Here is an 18,635-nt window from a genome sequence, read left to right as displayed (position 1 = left end):
ATACTATCGAGACAGCAGACAAGCCGATTAACTGCTTCAGGCATCAAACTATAATTGAAGAACTTCCCCACTCGCCGGCAGAAGATGCCAATTCTACACTACGACCGGTCAACGGCCAGTGCATGACTGTGCGGGTTCATAATTGTTGAAGCGAACATTAAAGGAACTAATAGACCGATACAGACGGATCAGACGGAGATTTCCTATACCTAGTTTAGCTATGCTTTCATTGTCTTCATTGTTGTATTTATGACATATCTATGTTTTCTGGTAGAACTAAGTAGACTGGGAGAAACTTACTCCATCTGCTTACATCATCGGTCGCTTGACGTAGCCTACAGTAAGGCTAATGTGCCATCTTTAGTGTGTACCCTAGTCATGTAGTCAGACTGAAGCTCCAACGGAGGTATACCGCTGACTCGTTGTCCTTCAGTGAGGTCATTTCGCAATACTATATCACAGTCCTAGTATATGAATCATCTACATATCGGGTCAACCACGCCCGTGGACTAAATTGTCGGCGGGAAATTACGTACAACTATGCCAGCTTAAGCATGTGACTTTGTCGACGATTGCCCCTACCACATTTAGCTATTTCTCCTTCCACTTCTACCAGCAGGGTGTTAAGCTGCAATATTTCTATACTTAGCTCCCAAGGTGAGTTCAGGTTTGCAATTCTGTTAAAACACATACTATTTGCGTGGCAGGTGGGCCAAGTGGCCTTCTTCGCTGCTGAGCTGGGCGCTACCTTAGCTAAGGTAGAGGAATTTTACAATCCTCCTGTTTTCGTTTTTATTGATAAGAGTTTACGTTTCGCTTTTCCAATAAGTTACGTAGAGGACGTCTACCTTCACACAGTAATCATTTAGGGGCGAATTTTACCATCGCATATGTCAGATTTATAAAAAGCTACTTTACGGATGGTGCGTAGATTTAAGATAGATCCGGAGGGACTAGCTTGTAATAAATCTGTTAATTAGGTTATGCTTCGCACCGGGTGATCACTAAAAATCCCGTGTGAGAGACTCAGTATTCTCTGGAAAATCAGAATAAATTTAATTATTATAACAATAAATGATTATTATTTAAAAATTCAATATTTATACAATACACTTGTATCGAACTTTATTAAATTATAATATTAAGCCTTTAACGATTTTTGTTCAAATATATATGCCAGGCTCATCTGTTTATTTTCAAATATTATTCTAAATCATCAATGGCTCCATTTCCGGAAGTTTCTAAAATATTTGAAGAGGTCTCATTTTGGCTCGAGCGTGGTCCCGAAACCAATCCATCGCTGGATTCTGTGGCCCTATTACCGAATTCTTGCATTTTGATAATTAACATCGCAAACACTTGAGCCGGTAAAGAAGATTGAAGCACTTGCAGGAGACGTGCGGGCTGGCCACATACAACGATGGCATTTGCTAAATGCTCGACGCCACTTTCGAAATCGCCGCGAGCTATCAAGGTTTCACCTAGCTGAATTTCTTGAAGGAAATATCTGAAATGAATCATAATATAATGTTCTCTTACAGTTTAATATGCATAGAAAAATGTTTTAATAGATTAAAAGCAAAAACCAACCAATATTAAAATCAGCAGGGTGAATACTCATATTTTTGTTTATTTTTTTAATGGAAAATAAATCAAGCAAGAACATTGTAGTTGAGTCCAACGAACTTTAAGACTATAACCCCATACTAATTAATTTAAAACGGTTAATTTAATATTTACAACCTCGTCACAATATTACTGGCTTGATCTTTATGAGTCAACTATGAGCAATTTTAAGACTAGCAACTTCACGCTTTGCTAGCCAAATATGTCTGACGCGGATTTACGTACGCGAGAAACATTCAAAAATCTGCAGATATTTATATACTTTACATATTGCATATTAAACTTTTTAAATATTGCAGTTGACTGTCAGCAGTCAGCATTGAAACTGAAGCTTTAAATCCTAATATTCTACTCTAGAAGCGCTCGAGCCGCAGCATTTCTTGAATTTCTTCATTGTATGGCTAAAGGCAGAGTCGGCATATTTGTTCTAAAGGGCGCTATCTGAAATAATATATATAACTAATATAACTGCTGACTTTGGCAGACATATCCACCCATACATATAACATAACCGAAAGGGATTCCCATACAAAAACTTTGCTTTCGACCGATTTGTATGACTTATAGTAAGGCGATCCGATCCGATCCGGCTGAAGCCGACATTATTATAATTTATGAATGTATACGTTAATACCCAAGCCATCACGATTAAACTCACACACATGTTGGATCTTAGTCGTATGCTCTGACCATATAAGCACTACATTAAACCAACATCAGACTAAATAGATGAGATGGGATTAAACTACCGTTTTTGCTTAACACTATTAGGCGTTGAAACATACCGCACATTTGTTTATGTTTTCTAGGCTATTCAATGTTCTTAAAAATAAAAATCATGTTTTGATTGAGGTTTAATCAATATACTATAGGGCCAATCAATAGGAGGTATTGCCACACACCTGCTACATGATTGACTTTATCTTCGAAGTGCATAACATTTGTATTGTTGTTAACGTGATCTTTGTTTACCCAAAAAGCCGCGAAAGCAAATAATCAAAACGTTCAAGTTAATTACAGGTATTAAAGATCGAGCCAATAATATTGCCTATTCGTATTGAGAGGCACTGCCTAGGAGATTCCTTTGGATTACTAACGCATCAATCAAGCAGTATATTTTTCGAGATGCAGAGTATTGCGAACTGCATATTGCAAAGTTCTTGCTTGTTTTGTTATATCATATCATACATAAAAATCAAATAGGAAACCAATTAGCAAATGTTTCGGAACTGTGACACCGTTAAATGAAAACTTTAACTGTAAACTTCAACCAATCTAGAAACTAAATTGGTTGCTGTGGACGTTGACTAGCAATGTGCATGCATGTGTGTTCACTCCCGTAATAATTGATAATCATTAATGCAAAAACTAGCCTGCGAGTTCTTAAAAGCACTTTGTACATACATATGTATTTGTGTTTGTGTATGTATGTATGTATGTAACATGACCGCACGCACGCACGTGCATCCTTCGTTATGTAATATAGAAATTGAATATGTGACAATTACCTTTCTATAGCTTCGTGGTCATTCAAATTTGGCATTCCTTGCTTGGCAGATCCAACTTTACGATTGCGCCGACGGCCTATATAATATAATTATACATATGTATATATATAGATAACAAAATGCACATTGCGGTACTCAATTTACTTACGATCGCGAACTTTTTTTTTGTAATCCGGTTCACTGCGGCGTTTGTTGTCAAAATAAATGCAATAACCAATAAACAATGTTCCAGCCAGACCCGCTGCAATTCCAATTGCAGTTTTGTTTATTTCAATCATATTTAGGCAGCAATTTTTTTGTGCTCCATTAACCACACCAAAGCTGCCAAGCAATCGATTACACTGTCGATAGTATCGATAGGCTTAAAATCTGTTATGCTGCAGTTGTTAAAACATCGGTCACGCAAGGTATGAACAATTTAATCGACCGATAGTAAAATTCGAAACCAAATGAAAACAACGGAAACAAAACAAAATTTTTACTGACAGCTCGAATGTGACGAATTTAAGTATACGTTTTCTGATAAATTTTGTATGCGTTGTTTAAAAAAAAAAAACATAATGTATCATATGTCCAACTTGTCATTAGGCTCAAATTAATGTTGTAAAAACAATTTTGAAGTGATTTAATCCCATTTTGGCTTCCGTCGGATATAACCGCCAGTTTTAATTTACCTGGAAGGTTAATTTTCTCGCAAGTGGCGATCAAGAAAATTGAAAAAACATAAGAAAAAAAGAACTCTATTGCATCATCCACCTTAACTGCACCTTAAAGTCTTATAATAGCAGAAAAATAGATATCGGACATAACGCCAAAAATTACAAGGCAACGCTCGCGTCTGCAATTATTATAAATTATATATTTTTTTATGAATTTTGGTAGAATCTCCTCTTTTGCCGATCGTGTTTGTATGTGTACTTGATTCTCCAGAGATATCTAATAGAACCGTCTGGTTCTCAAACGAACTGCTGATTAAATCTCTTCTATCCGAGATAGTGCAGGCCAATCTCAAACTTGCATTGCCTGGGAAAGCCTTCGCGGACCTGCTGTACACAAATAATAAGAACACCCTCACTAGCAAAGTTTCCCAAAGCGTTCCACTGGCTTGTAAATTTAATGGATCATCACAAACATTGCCTGCCGACAACTGACCGGAAAGTACCGGATCTTAGGACCCGGCTGTTAAGCTGCTTCTCGGATTATTCTAGTCAAAAGTTCGACAGATTCGTTTACAGATCCATGTCTAGGTGGAGGGACTTGTCCACCTTTCATTGAAAAGCAGGAACTGGAAAAGGAATGTATGGAGAGCAGCCTATAGTTTGGCAAGACAGCCGTAGGTTGTGCATTAAAGTCCATAGTTAGTGCTAGGGGATCGCCTTGCAGTTCCCAGGAGTCCGAGATTCTGCCATCAGTTAGTCTTTGATACAAAGCAAAGGAAAGACTTCCTCTCGTCGGGGTTCCTCTCGATAGGACTCTTGCTGCGCGGAAAGCCAGACACCGCAAACAATGCGCCTCTGGGGCTGATATTGCGGTAGCTCTACTTTAATCACTTTAAAGTCATTGAGCTAGGTTCTACCATTGGGCTAGATGTATACCAAGCGCAGCTCCAAGATGCCCAAGCCAGTATCCATATTCCCTGTTGAGAGCTGGCAGGAACAGTTGGCAATCGCGACCAACAGGTAGTCCTTTTCATTTTCCTCCAGAAGAGTCGCCTGACGCTGTTATGGTTGGGCTCCCTGTGCCTTTTCTGTCCGCATAGCACTGAGGTTTTGGTGTCGGATGTTGTTGTTGTGATTAACTGGAGGGCACGACTCAGTTTTGTGGGGCATTTGTTGTTTTTTGTTAGATGGAATGCCACCTGTCCTCACATTCGGAGGAATTGTGATTCTGGCCGTATCTCGGACGCATCGTAGCTTCATCCGGAAGAAGCGGACAGTGTGCATAGGGCTTATTCTCGTGTTTTTGGAAGCTGTAGAGCTCAATTTTGAGTTTATAGACAAATAGTTCTTCCCCAAGGATTTAATAGTCGTAAGGATTAATAGGAGTTGCTTAGCCAGCATTTACTTGGCTTGGCGATTGGAATGCAACAGGAACTGGGACGTTGCATGTTTGAGCTCCGCTCTATGTAAAGAACTAAATCAAGATTTCGATTGATAACAGTTTTTAATGTAGAGAATATTGAGAGTATTTCCAACTTTATTATTTTCGGAAGTCGTACAGGTTAATTTCTTCCAGTCTTCAAATTTCCAACTAGCTTTCTCGGCAGAATGAAACTTGTAAATATTTCTTTCAGAACGGGTTGTGACGAAACTGAAACTTGGCTAATTTTTGTCCTTTTAATATTTCCCCATGGTTCTGAAAGAAAACGAAAATTCATTTCCCTTTCTCGGAAAATTCCTTCAGAACGGTAAAAGGATTGCGACAAAACTGAAACTAGGCTAACTTTGGTCCGTTCTTTATATTTCCCCGTAGAAGGAAACTTAAATGAAACTCGAAAATATTCCCTCCAGAACGGTAAAAGGATTGCGACAAAACTGAAACTTGGCTAACTTTCGTCCTTTTAATATTTCTCATGGTTCTGAGAGGAAACAAATATTCATTCCAAAAGTATTTCCCTTTCTCAGAAAATGAAACTCGAAAATATTTTGTTCAGAACGGTAAAAGGATTGCGACAAAACTGAAACTCGGCTAACTTTGGTCCTTTTCATACTTCTCCAAGTTTCTGAAAGGGAACGAAAATTCATTCGAAAAGAATTTCCCTTAAGAAGGTGACAGGAGCTACAACAGTATTTCTCCATGTTTTAGAGAATAATGGGAACTAAGATTCATTTAAAAGGTTTCTCTAAGAATACAAGGGGAACATTTTTTATTTAAATCTTTTTCATTTGTCAAAGTAAAACAATTTATTTAGGTCGCAAATATAAAATTAGCTGGGCAAGCCGGATATTCCGGCTAGTATATAAGTATTATAATTGAATATACTAAATTTATACATCCACATGCACATATATAATATAAATATATAATATATATAATATATATATATAATGCGAATATAATGGTTTTTTGAAATGTGTAAAGAAATGTAAATACTTTCACCATTTATATTGTAAGGACTTGTAGCTGTATTTTATACTGCTGCTAGTTCCCCTTAAAGTATGTTTCAATATTTTTGCTGCTTTAATTATGAGCCCGAACACGAACCTATATAAGACAAATATAAGACCTCTCATGAAACCACTATTCTTGAGTATAAGACCAGTTTTATATAAACTGAAGCTCCGCATACTAGCTTGGTTCGATGTTGCAACATGCAAATGTCATGTTGTAATAAAATGTAAATGCAACCAAAATGTTGAACTACAGAGCGTAAACAGTAAAATAACACACACACACATGTACACATATTTCTAAGGCTACTCTCTTTGGTATGGTCTGTTAATACGAGTTAAGTAGGTAAAAGGGATTGATACTGTTCGTTCATGTTTGACCATCGAGTCAGAAACCCACAGTTACACACTCTGGCGCAGTTCATACGTGCGGTCGTACGTCGCGGACGCTTTGAAAGCAATTCAACGAGCTGTGCGTGCGTACATACATACATAAATATAATAACGCTTTGATTTCAATAATCACTACAGCGATGTGTTTTGCGTGGTTTCTGTGAAAATAATTAATATTTAAAAAGTATGAAAATATTGTTCACAAATACATATGTATGTACATATACACATATAATTGTATTACAAAGTGCATACAAATTGATGCGTGAATGCATGTTAATATGTTTGTATGTTCGTTAACTATAAATTTGTGTTGCACCAATATTTTGATAGAGGCGATTTGGTGATCTAAATAAAATAGTCTATTTTTCATAATTTGTAAGGTGCATTAAAAGTTTTGATTCATTATTCATGCATATGCCATTTGTTTGTTTTAATTTCGTTTGTACGTACATACATACATACTTCATATATATATATATATGAATGATTGTATGCCTCTGCTTGTGTGAGTGTGCAAGCTAGCTCTGTTATGCTAAGCTTAGCCGCCACATGGCATGTTTTTAATTCTTTAATATTTAAAAAATTCGGCAACCTATTAACAAATTAAAAGATTACAGCTTACAATTGAAAATATCAGATTCTTTCGATTGGTAACTCGTAAAATACACATGCAATTTTATAAGCCGTCTTATATGTCTGGCAACGCCAAGATCGTGAAATGTGTGGTAAATAATCGATAACTACCGATCTACCATCGTTAACTTCGTTCGCGATAGAGTGTTAACATTATTCACCGACCAGTCACATGCATACATACAGACACGCATATGTTTGTTTGTAAATATTTCGAACAAGTGAAAAACAAATTATTTTATAATGTAAAGTTAAAGTCATCAATATAAACAGTGAATCCAGTTAAATTTATAAAGTGTGTGCCATATAAGTTGTTCATAATTTAATTTGCAATATGTGCGCAACGAATTAAATTATTTAAATTCTCAGTCTCGAACATAGAATTCGACAACAAAAAAGTTGAGCCAAGCTAACAAATGCAATGCATGGATATACCTCAATGCAGCTTAAAATGTTTTCAAAACAAAATTAATACAAATAAATGAACGGTGCTTACCTAACGAAATATAACAGAAGCAAAGAGAAATCGCCGGCACAAAACTCGTCCAACAGCAACATCTGTCCGTGCACTTGCCCAGCGATTGGGGCACAGCCAAAATCGTTCTTGTAACTTAAAGTGCGTATGTATGTAGCTACATACATATGTATGTATATATAAATACATGACAACATTAACAACAAACTGTCATACCTGTGATCGGACTTTTTTCTACCATTATAAGTTAGTGTGAGTTCGGTCTGTTATTTCTGTGCAAGCATTTTTTTGTGTGAGGAGAGAAACCAATATGTAAAGCCTTGAATAATTTAACATGGTTTTTGTGAAGTGAGAATAATATAGCTTGAGCTACATATCTATATACTTTAGTACCCTGCTGGCAAAAAATGCTCCGAATTCAGCACATCAACATTTGTGGACTTTCAAGTGATGAGGGTTCTACAATTTTTCAATTAAACTCCGAAAAAGTGTTACCAAATGTTAAAAGCAATTAACTTGTTGATTAGGATATTAAAACAAAAATGTATATTCACAACCTGAATATAGATAACTTAACAAAGCTATTCATAGCAAGGCTGCAAACCGATTTCTGAATCAAACCGGGTTGAATCCCAGATTCCAACCTTTTAATTACCAGTAACTGAACCCTAAACCGGATTAGCTGCAACCGAACCTAAACCTGAACCAAATCTTTTATTTTAAAAATATGGTTTGATCAAAAACTTGTTATTTGGATAATTGAAGTATATGATTAATAATAGTTATTCCTTGAACCTGGATAAGAATAATAAAAAAAAGGTTTTTTCGCAAATGCATGTAGCAAGCAGAAGGAAGTTTATACTTTATGGGGATAAAGTATGAATAGCATCAATAGTCGAGTCGATCTGTGACCCCAATCTTGTGATATGTGCATTTCCCTGCGTAGGATGGCGGGATCTGCTTCTAACGTGCGATGAAAAAATTAGAACCCATTTCGCCATATACAAGAGTAATCGATCGAGGATTAGAAAGAGAACATTTACCCACCCTTAGCAAGAACAACCACGCCCACCCATCTCCCCCCAATCCGGCTAACGGACAGCTAAATTATATCAAATATGTAAACTAATATACCAAAGAAAAGAACAAATGTTATAAATATTGTTAGAAACCCGGACATTCCCTATGAAATTAAAGATACACATATGGCGCTTATGACAAGGCGCTTAATAAATAGTCCCATTTAAATAAAAAGCAAATTGTAGTTCTTCATATGAATCTATCGAAATTATCTCTAGCCTCAAGAGCGTCGAAATTAAATGGCGCGAAGAAGTCAGGCTGAGGCTGAGGCTGGGTGAAACATGTCCGTTTCGATTTCCAGCCTAATTCGTCCATTTGTGTGTCGAGTATGAGGCTGAAGTACAAACTGCACGTTTTGTACACAGTTTGCAGATCTATTTTGTATTCCCTTGGCGACTTTTCAGACTTCCTAAAGTATAAAAATCATTCCTGAGCAGCATTAGCAGCCGAGTCTATGTAGCCATGTCAGTCTGTCAGTTTCGACAACTTGTTATTGTCATAGATCGTATATGTAATTACGATAGGAACGAATTTTTTAAAAATTAAATACCTGTAAGAAAACTTTTAAATATAACTTGACCAAACTTGGCACTAAAAAGATTGACCTACATATGGGAAAATGTGAATATCGGCCTTCTACATCAAGTTATATTCTATCTATATTTTGAATGAAATACTTTTCTATTTTTTATCTTAACCAGCAATTACGATCTTTACTGTTTTTCTAACAACTGCAAAGGCGATTCTAGTCTATCATATAAAAACATTATATAGGGCATTGAATCTTTGTAAACATTCTTGATTGTTTTAAATTTAAACAATTTGATAATACAAATATTTCTTTTGGCTTATAAAGTTTGGTCAAGTTACTAGAAAAACAAAAACTTGTTTAAAAATTTTTGGCATAATTATTCAATTGGGATTCGATATAGTAATCCGATGCAGTTGTCTCGATACAAAGTTTTACTGTCATTGTAAACAAAATAATAATATTTACCCTGTGCATTTTGCAAGATATAAATATTTGACAATGTGCAAAATAATTTGCGATACATTTAAGCCTATTTATACCTTTATATCCGCAAAGAACAGCAGGTAAAGTTGTTAACATTGACAGCCATTTACTTTATCACAACTTGAAATTCTTCATAGAATTTGATTTAAATTTATAAAAGTTCAGTTTACCTTAATCAACATGTAGTCTTTATAAAATCGAATTCATTTGAACTATTTTAATTATTAGATTCAGAAGAATTATGCTAAATGTTGTCTAAGAAAAACATTTAATTTATTTCCCCGAAGCTATCGGAACTGGGGGTAAAGGGGATACTTTTTGTATGCAAATGTATGTAACAGACAGAAGGGGCATCTCGAGTTTCATAAAATGTATATATTCTTATATATACATATATCAACAACCGAAGCGATTTAGCTATGGTCCGTATATATGAATACGTTGATCTCGGGAAAACTACGAGTTGTAGAGTTAAAGTTTTGAACGTTAATCCACCAATAGATAGATAATCGCAGATTAGATAATCCGCCCCAATTCAATGAAACAGATATGGAAAGCCTTTTTTTGGCTTATGAGAGCTAGGAGCTCTTTGGTAGAAAGGCTCTCGCTATCCCTACGCGCCCCTTAAAAATGTGGACAGCGCATTTGGTTCTTGGACTTTTTCTATTGGATTAATAGATGCCTCAATTATGCCCTGAAAATGGCATAAATATCGGAACATAAACAGGAATAAATAGCAGATCCGTTTTGTTTTGTATTTTGGTATATATAGAACAAACGGATAAAATGACTTTAGCTCGGCTGTAGGTGTAAGGTATCTGTTAGTCGGGAACACCCGGCTAGGGTAGTCTGGCTTGTAATATTTTTAGACATTTTTTGGGGCAACTGATTTTTGTTTAAAGTTTGGTTCATAGTAAAAAGTTAATTGAAATACCGGGTTTCCACTGGCAGCAATGATTAATTTACCAAAAACATTTAACAACTAACTTTTTAACAACTACTTAGTTAACTAGTTTTAAAGCAAAGTTTTAAAGGTGTACGTTGTTTTGATTATTCTTTATTTTTAGGACTGAATACCATGTGGACAAAACTAGCTAATGTCTAATATGCATTTAAACAATTATGCCCAAACGGTTAAGAGAAAAAAAGCCTTTTTACTTCAGTGGACATCACTAATAAGTTTTATCTGCTTAATTCAACCTGCATTTTCAACGGACGACGGCGATGGAAGTCCACTCCTTAATCAGAAGTCGCAATTCGATAAAAAGCCCGACTTTCGCCATCAAGTCTATAATGTTACGATACCGGAGAACAGTCTGGGCAAAACATACGCCAAAGGTGTATTACATGAGGACTTGGCCGGAATTACGCTTGACGCAAAATACGACATTAAATATAGAATAATAAGCGGCGATAAGGATAAGCTCTTTAAAGCCGAAGAAAGACTTGTCGGCAACTTTGCCTTCTTAAGTATTCGAACCAGAACTAGCAACATCGTCTTGAACAGGGAAAAAACCGAGGAATATAATCTGAAAGTTCGCGCTCATATAAGCTATACGCGCGGTAAAAACATCTCGAGTTACGAAACCGAAACGGCGATTCATGTACAGGTCTTAGATCGAAATGACCTAAGTCCATTATTTTATCCAACTGAATATGCGGTTACCGTTCCTGAGGACACTCCAAAACACCACAGTATTTTAAAAGTTATTGCGGATGATGCCGACTTAGGGATCAATGGCGAAATCTATTATAGTTTCTTAATGGACAGCGAAAGCTTCGCCATTCACCCAACCACTGGAGACATAACCATCCTGAGGCAGCTTAACTATGCAGACAATTCACATTACGAGCTCACGGTTCTGGCCAATGACAGAGGCTCCGCCATTAACCAGCAGCACCATCAGGCCAGCAAAGCGAGAGTTTCTATAACTGTGAAACAGGTAATTACAATAAATGAGTTTTTACAAGTAATGAAGTAATATTAAGTACAAAATATTCTTGTTTCGCTTAGGTATTACAACTTTACTTAAAGTAGCTTTTTAATATGGGCTTTCGTCCATCATACTGAGACAACCAGAATATAAATAAATACAAATAACGACTTAAAGAGAGCACGTATTAAACACAAAAGAGATTTCCAGATATTTGAATATTTCCCAAATTAAATTATAGAAATCATTTCAAAATTCAAGCAAACACTTTATATATATGTCGGTGCTAGCAGGGATTACCAGGAGAACTCGGCTTAGTTTTTAACTATATTAACACTAGCAGGCATTACCCGGCTTTGCCCTGCTAAGCCTTTCACTATATTTATACTAGCAGGTATTACTAAGAGTTGGCCGCCTTGGTCTTTTACTATATCTAGTTAGATTACATTATAATTTAATTCAATTTGATACAGCGATTAACATTTTATAACTTCGGGATTGCTAAGGCTCAAAATGGGTTCGTTGGAAGAAACTGTGTCAACAAACACCACGACGTCAATTTCAAAAAGTGGTTGGGTCAGCAGGAAAAAAATTATAAATGCTTGCGAAAAAGATGTTTTATGAATCAAGATGAATAAATATTTGAATGAATAATACTAGTTTCCAACTCCAAGTTTTACGCGCTCTTTTTTTATTTGAGTATTTGTGGGTAATAGCAAAAGAAAAAACAGAGTAAGATTGCTTTCTTTGTTAGTGCGCGGCTACAAAATACCCTGTATCCAGTTCCTAGCAGCCGTTACTTACATTCTTACTTATATAGACACATGCTTCAAGCTTGTGCTATGCCCCAATAATAACGTTTTGTAAATCTATGTTATAAGTAGAAGGGACCGAAACGTTTTATAGATCAAAGTAAAGAGCAAATAATAAAGAGCTATATGCTTTATATTTTGAATGTGGATTAAGCATATTGCTTTTCCAATAGTTCTACAAAAGTCCAATATCATAGGGTATTGCCAAGTCCCCCACAATGCTAAAAATAGAGAAGCAATTACTTCTAGTTTTTAACTGTTTAATTTAATTATATTAATTCTTTTATTTCACTTTTTTTTGCACCGTAAGGTTAACCTAAACGCACCCGAAATATATGCAAAAACATTCTCGAGTGTGATACCAAATTCAGGTTCTCTGATTTACGGAATAGTACGAGTAAATGATAAGGATGCTGGTAAAAATGGAGAGATACAGAAATTGGAAATATTGGACGGAAATCCAGATGGTACATTTCAGTTATTGCCCGCAGAGACGAGAGACGAGTATTATATTGAACTGAATAAATTCGCAAAGTTAGCTGAACAACACTTTGCCTACAACTTAACACTGCGAGCCGAAGATTTTGGCACACCCTCCAGATTTACATTTAAAACAGTTACGATTCAAATACTGCCGGAAATCAAAAATGTACCGATATTTACACAGGAAATTTACGAAGTCTCGATACCGGAAACAGCGCCGATCAACATGCCAGTTATAAGACTTAAAGTAAGCGATCCCGATTTGGGAAAATTTGCTTTGGTTTATTTGGAAGTAGTTGGTGGCAACGAGGGCGGCGAGTTCCGTATAAATCCGGATTCTGGCATGTTATATACACAAAAGCAGCTTGATGCCGAAACGAAATCCAGCTACACATTAACTGTATCTGCGATTGATCAAGCCGATGTTGGATCCCGGAAGCAATCATCTGCCAAAGTGAAAATTACCATCGAGGATATGAATGATAATGATCCGATATTTGAAAATATGAACAAAGTCATATATATAAATGAAAATGAATTGGCCGGCTCATTCGTGACAAAACTGACAGCGAGGGATAGGGATTCTGGTGAAAATGCATACATATCCTATAGTATAGCAAATCTAAATGAAGTTCCATTCGAGATAGACCACTTTTCCGGAGTTATAAAAACAACTAACTTGATTGATTATGAAACAATGCGTAGAAACTATACACTTCTGATACGCGCTTCCGATTGGGGATTGCCCTATAGAAGGCAAACTGAAATTGCACTGGAGATTATTGTAAAGAACGTGAATGACAATAGGCCGCAATTTGAGCGAGTTAACTGCTATGGAAAAGTAATCAAATCTGCTCCAATTGGCTCTGAGGTGTTCACCATTTCGGCAATTGATCTTGATGTGGGAGATGTGATATCATATCGGTCAATATCGGGCAATGAAGATGGCTGCTTTAATTTGGATTCAAATTCGGGAACTTTTTCCATTGGCTGCAACCTTATGGATGTTGCTGTCAACGATCGAGTCTTAAGAGTATCGGCCACAGATGGGACTCACTTTTCAGATGAGCTGAGTATCAATGTACATCTCGATATGGATTACTCAAGGGAACAGATGAATTTATTGCACGGGTACGGGACATTCGAGTGTCGGGAAACTGGCGTAGCCAGAAGACTGGCGGAAACATTGGCGTTAGCCGAAAAAAACAACGTAAGAAATGTTTCGTTTCTTGAAGTAAACGACTTGGCACTGACGCCCAGCAGATATGGCCAAAATATCCATAAACCTGAAATAATAAACTTTCCCCAAGAGCTTACCCTAAATGAAAGTGTTCAATTGGGAACAACGGTAGCTGTGATCGAAGCCAGGGACCGAGATTTGGGATATAATGGAAAACTTGTATTCGCGATTGCAGACGGCGACTACGATTCGGTATTTCGCATTGATCCCGACAGCGGCGAGCTACAGATTATTGGCTACTTGGATAGAGAACGCTTAAGCGAGTATATTTTAAATATAACCGTCTATGACCTGGGTCACCCGACCAAATCGGACTCGAAAATACTACCCATAACAATAACCGATGCAAACGATAATCCCCCCGTACTACAAAAATCGTTAGCTACCCTTCGCCTAACAGAAAATGCCCCAAAAGGAAGTGTCGTCTATTGTGTGCATGCAACCGACGCAGATCTGGGAATAAACGCAGAAATAACATATACCCTAGCTGTCGAATTAAAAGAATTTACTATTAATAAAACAACTGGCTGTATTGTTTTGAGTGAGCAATTAGATCGAGAGCAGACAGATAAATATGAATTACACATAGTTGTTAAAGATTCTGGGGATCCTGTATTATCAGCGGAAGCAGTTGTATATATTTTAGTTGACGACGTTAACGACAATGCCCCAATATTCGGGGTGCAAGAGTATATGTTCAAAATTCGCGAGGATGTGCCTCGAGGTACTGTTGTGGCTGTTATCGAAGCAATTGACAAAGATGTGGGCGAAAATGCCGAAATACTCTTCTCACTCAAGGAGGATACACAGGATAAGAATCTGTTCAAAATTGATAAGCACTCTGGTGCCATACGCACCGAAGGCTATTTAAATTATGAGAACCGTCAAGTACACAACCTTGTTATTAGCGCTATAGACTGTGGAGTCCCTTCATTAACAGCCGACATGCCCATAGTGATAGAAATTATTGATGTCAATGAAAATCGGTTCGCTCCAGAGTTCGAAGACTTTGCTTATGAGGGAAAAATAAGAGAGAACATGCCGAAAGGCACTTTGGTCATGAACATTACCGCTAGGGATATGGACGGAATGGATATAAATGCCAAGATATCTTATTCAATTACTGGTGGAGATGGACTAGGAATTTTTTCTGTTAATGATCAAGGTAAGAAGCAAGAAATTGAAGCAAATGGTTTTAAAATAGATTCTTTTCCTTAGGTTCTATTCACTCTTTAACCCAACTTGATGCCGAAACGAAGAACTTTTACTGGTTAACTTTATGCGCTCAGGATAATGCGATAGTGCCACTTAGTAATTGTGTCAAGGTGAGCATTTTTTAATACTAAATTCTGGATAAATAATAAAAGGGTTTTGCTTCTCTTAGGTTTACATCGAAGTTGAAAATGAAAATGATAACATTCCATTAACGACCAAACCAGTCTATTATGTAAATGTAACTGAGGGCACCTCCGGAAAAACTGATATCATTCAACTCAAAGCAATAGATCCGGATATTGATCCTTTACAAACAATTACCTACAGTATTACTTCTGGAAATCATGTAGGATACTTTGATATAGAGCCGCATACAGGTGAGTACAGCAAGGAATTTAAAATAAATATCATTTTAAATGTACAAATTATATTTTTTATTTAGGATTGCTTAAAACGACGGAACGAAAGCTAGACAGAGAGAATCAATCAGAACATATTTTGGAGGTGAGTTATAAAATAATAATAAAGTAAATCAGATCTAACAGCTATATAGATAGAGGAATTTATTATTATGGCGTACGACGGGAAGTCGCTCAGTGCAAAAACGAATACAATACAATAAACAGCTTGGAATAGAAGGTTTAATATGAGAAAGAGGATGCTATTTATTTATGGTTGCCTCTACTAAGAGGAGTCAATTCCACGTGCTTACATTTATAAAGAAATATTACCCCAAGCATTATTTTATGATTGTTTAAAGAGAGGAAATTAATGATTGGGAGGAGATTAATCATTGACGGAAGCTGGACACTGGGATATTACTTGGAATTTAAAACAGTTGGGACTTAGAAGGTTCACTTTGCAAGAGGACTGAGAGGCATCTATTTGGGCTTGTATATATATATATATATATTATGCTACACGACGTAATCCCTTGACATGCATACTCAGCATTTTATCATATATTTTATAACTATTTTAATTTTTTTAATTAAATCCAGATCTTTGTTAAAACGTAAATTTCATGTCTTTCAGGTATCTATATCTGACAACGGATCTCCCATATTAACGTCTACTACGCGTGTTGTGGTGTCCGTTTTAGACATAAACGACAATAGCCCAGTATTTGATCAACGTGTTTACAAAGTTCAAGTTCCTTCAACGACAAATATGAACGAATCTATATTTCAGGTGCGTAAAGGGTGCTTAAGTTAATCCCTATATATAAAAGTCAAAATTCATGTGAAAATTGTACCTTCAAATATCCTATATAGACATAGGTCATAATATCCCACCCCCATAACTCTGTCAAATCTCATCCGATTTTCACCAGGTTTGTCTTTTTGTTAATGGTTTGGCCTCTTTATCAAATTGGCATCTAACTCTGGCAACATTATTTTTGGTCAAAATTCATGTGAAAATGGTGCCCCTAAATATCCTATATAAACATAGGTCATAATTTCCCACCCCGATAACTCGGTCAAATCTCATCCGATTTCACCAGGTTTGTCTTTTTGTTAATGGTTTGGCCTCTTTATCAATTTGGCATCTAAATCTGACAACATCATTCTGGGTCAAAATTCATGTGAAAATGATGCCCTTAAATATCCTATATAGACATAGGTCATAATTTCCCACCCCCATAACTTGGTCAAATCTCATCCGATTTTCACGAGGTTTGGCTTCTTGTTAATGGTTTGGCCTCTTTATCAATTTGGCATCTAAATCTGGCAACATTATTTTTGGTCAAAATTCATGTGAAAATGATGCCCTTAAATATCCTATATAGACATAGGTCATAATTTCCCACCCCATAACTCGGTCAAATCTCATCCGATTTCACCAGGTTTGTCTTTTTGTTAATGGTTTGGCCTCTTTATCAATTTGGCATCTAAATCTGCAACATCATTCTGGGTCAAAACCGGTTTGTCTTGTTATGGTTTGGTCTTTATCATGGCACAAATCTGCCCCTGGTCATCGTGAAAATGATGCCCTTAAATATCCTATATAGACATAGGTCATAATTTCCCACCCCCATAACTCGGTCAAATCTCATCCGATTTTCACCAGGTTTGTCTTTTTGTTAATGGTTTGGCCTCTTTATCAATTTGGCATCTAAATCTGACAACATCATTCTGGGTCAAAATTCATGTGAAAATGATGCCCTTAAATATCCTATATAGACATAGGTCATAATTTCCCACCCCCATAACTCGGTCAAATCTCATCCGATTTTCACCAGGTTTGTCTTTTTGTTAATGGTTTGGCCTCTTTATCAATTTGGCATCTAAATCTGACAACATCATTCTTGGTCAAAATTCATGTGAAAATGATGCCCTTAAATATCCTATATAGACATAGGTCATAATTTCCCACCCCCATAACTCGGTCAAATCTCATCCGATTTTCACCAGGTTTGTCTTTTTGTTAATGGTTTGGCGACATAGGTCATAATTTCCCACCCCCATAACTCGGTCAAATCTCATCCGATTTTCACGAGGTTTGGCTTTTTGTTAATGGTTTGGCCTCTTTATCAATTTGGCATCTAAATCTGACAACATCATTCTTGGTCAAAATTCATGTGAAAATGATGCCCTTAAATATCCTATATAGACATAGGTCATAATTTCCCACCCCCATAACTCGGTCAAATCTCATCCGATTTTCACGAGGTTTGGCTTTTTGTTAATGGTTTGGCCTCTTTATCAATTTGGCATCTAAATCTGGCAACATTATTTTTGGTCAAAATTCATGTGAAAATGGTACCCCTAAATATCCTATATAGACATAGGTCATAATTTCCCACCCCCATAACTCGGTCAAATCTCATCCGATTTTCACGAGGTTTGGCTTTTTGTTAATGGTTTGGCCTCTTTATCAATTTGGCATCTAAATCTGACAACACATTCTGGGTCAAAATTCATGTGAAAATGATGCTACCCTGGCTAACACCTATCGGCAAATCTCATCACGATTTTCACAGGTTTGCTTTTTGTTAATGGTTTGGCCTCTTATCAATTTGGCATCTAAATCTGACAACATCATTCTGGGTCAAAATTCATGTGAAAATGATGCCCTTAAATATCCTATATAGACATAGGTCATAAT

The 18,635-nt window shown here is 36.4% G+C and overlaps 2 protein-coding genes across 5 annotated transcripts in view; one reads left to right on the top strand and one right to left on the bottom strand.

Moving 5' to 3' along the window:
* Window positions 1–1,092: 1,092 nt before the first annotated feature.
* Window positions 1,093–3,611, bottom strand: Tom20 (translocase of outer membrane 20). The gene is made up of 3 exons (XM_064688825.1): window positions 3,283–3,611; window positions 3,135–3,210; window positions 1,093–1,507 (listed from the first exon to the last, which is right to left on the bottom strand). The coding sequence occupies exons 1-3, from the start codon at window positions 3,410–3,412 to the stop codon at window positions 1,204–1,206; spliced, it is 510 nt and encodes a 169-aa protein (XP_064544895.1). The 5' UTR covers window positions 3,413–3,611; the 3' UTR covers window positions 1,093–1,203.
* Window positions 3,612–6,660: 3,049 nt separating this feature from the next.
* Window positions 6,661–18,635, top strand: part of kug (kugelei) — a 28,136-nt gene continuing 16,161 nt past the window's right edge. For 2 of the 4 annotated variants that reach the window (XM_064688820.1, XM_064688818.1), the window contains exons 1-7: window positions 6,661–6,821; window positions 10,911–11,786; window positions 12,900–15,477; window positions 15,531–15,637; window positions 15,697–15,904; window positions 15,970–16,031; window positions 16,563–16,718. In XM_064688820.1, coding sequence (XP_064544890.1) covers window positions 10,941–11,786; window positions 12,900–15,477; window positions 15,531–15,637; window positions 15,697–15,904; window positions 15,970–16,031; window positions 16,563–16,718 — 3,957 coding nt within the window. In that variant the 5' untranslated portion in view covers window positions 6,661–6,821; window positions 10,911–10,940. Of the gene's footprint in view, window positions 6,822–7,699; window positions 7,890–10,910; window positions 11,787–12,899; window positions 15,478–15,530; window positions 15,638–15,696; window positions 15,905–15,969; window positions 16,032–16,562; window positions 16,719–18,635 lie in introns of those variants that run through there. The other 2 variants (XM_064688821.1, XM_064688819.1) reach the window with 2 other exon arrangements.

This window comes from Drosophila montana, unplaced genomic scaffold, assembly GCF_035044405.1.
Source record: "Drosophila montana isolate Dmon_TW-CO22-7 unplaced genomic scaffold, ASM3504440v1 contig_3216_1, whole genome shotgun sequence".
Taxonomy (NCBI): domain Eukaryota; kingdom Metazoa; phylum Arthropoda; class Insecta; order Diptera; family Drosophilidae; genus Drosophila; species Drosophila montana.
This window is presented reverse-complemented; position numbering and strand designations above follow the sequence as displayed.

Excerpts from the sequence above, each read along its gene's own strand:
- Tom20 (XM_064688825.1), bottom strand. The coding sequence starts at position 3,412 with ATGATTGAAATAAACAAAACTGCAATTGGAATTGCAGCGGGTCTGGCT. Across the intron at positions 3,211-3,282 it reads CAAAAAAAAAGTTCGCGATC|GCCGTCGGCGCAATCGTAAA; the intron begins GTAAGTAAATTG and ends TATATTATATAG. Across the intron at positions 1,508-3,134 it reads GACCACGAAGCTATAGAAAG|ATATTTCCTTCAAGAAATTC; the intron begins GTAATTGTCACA and ends GATTCATTTCAG.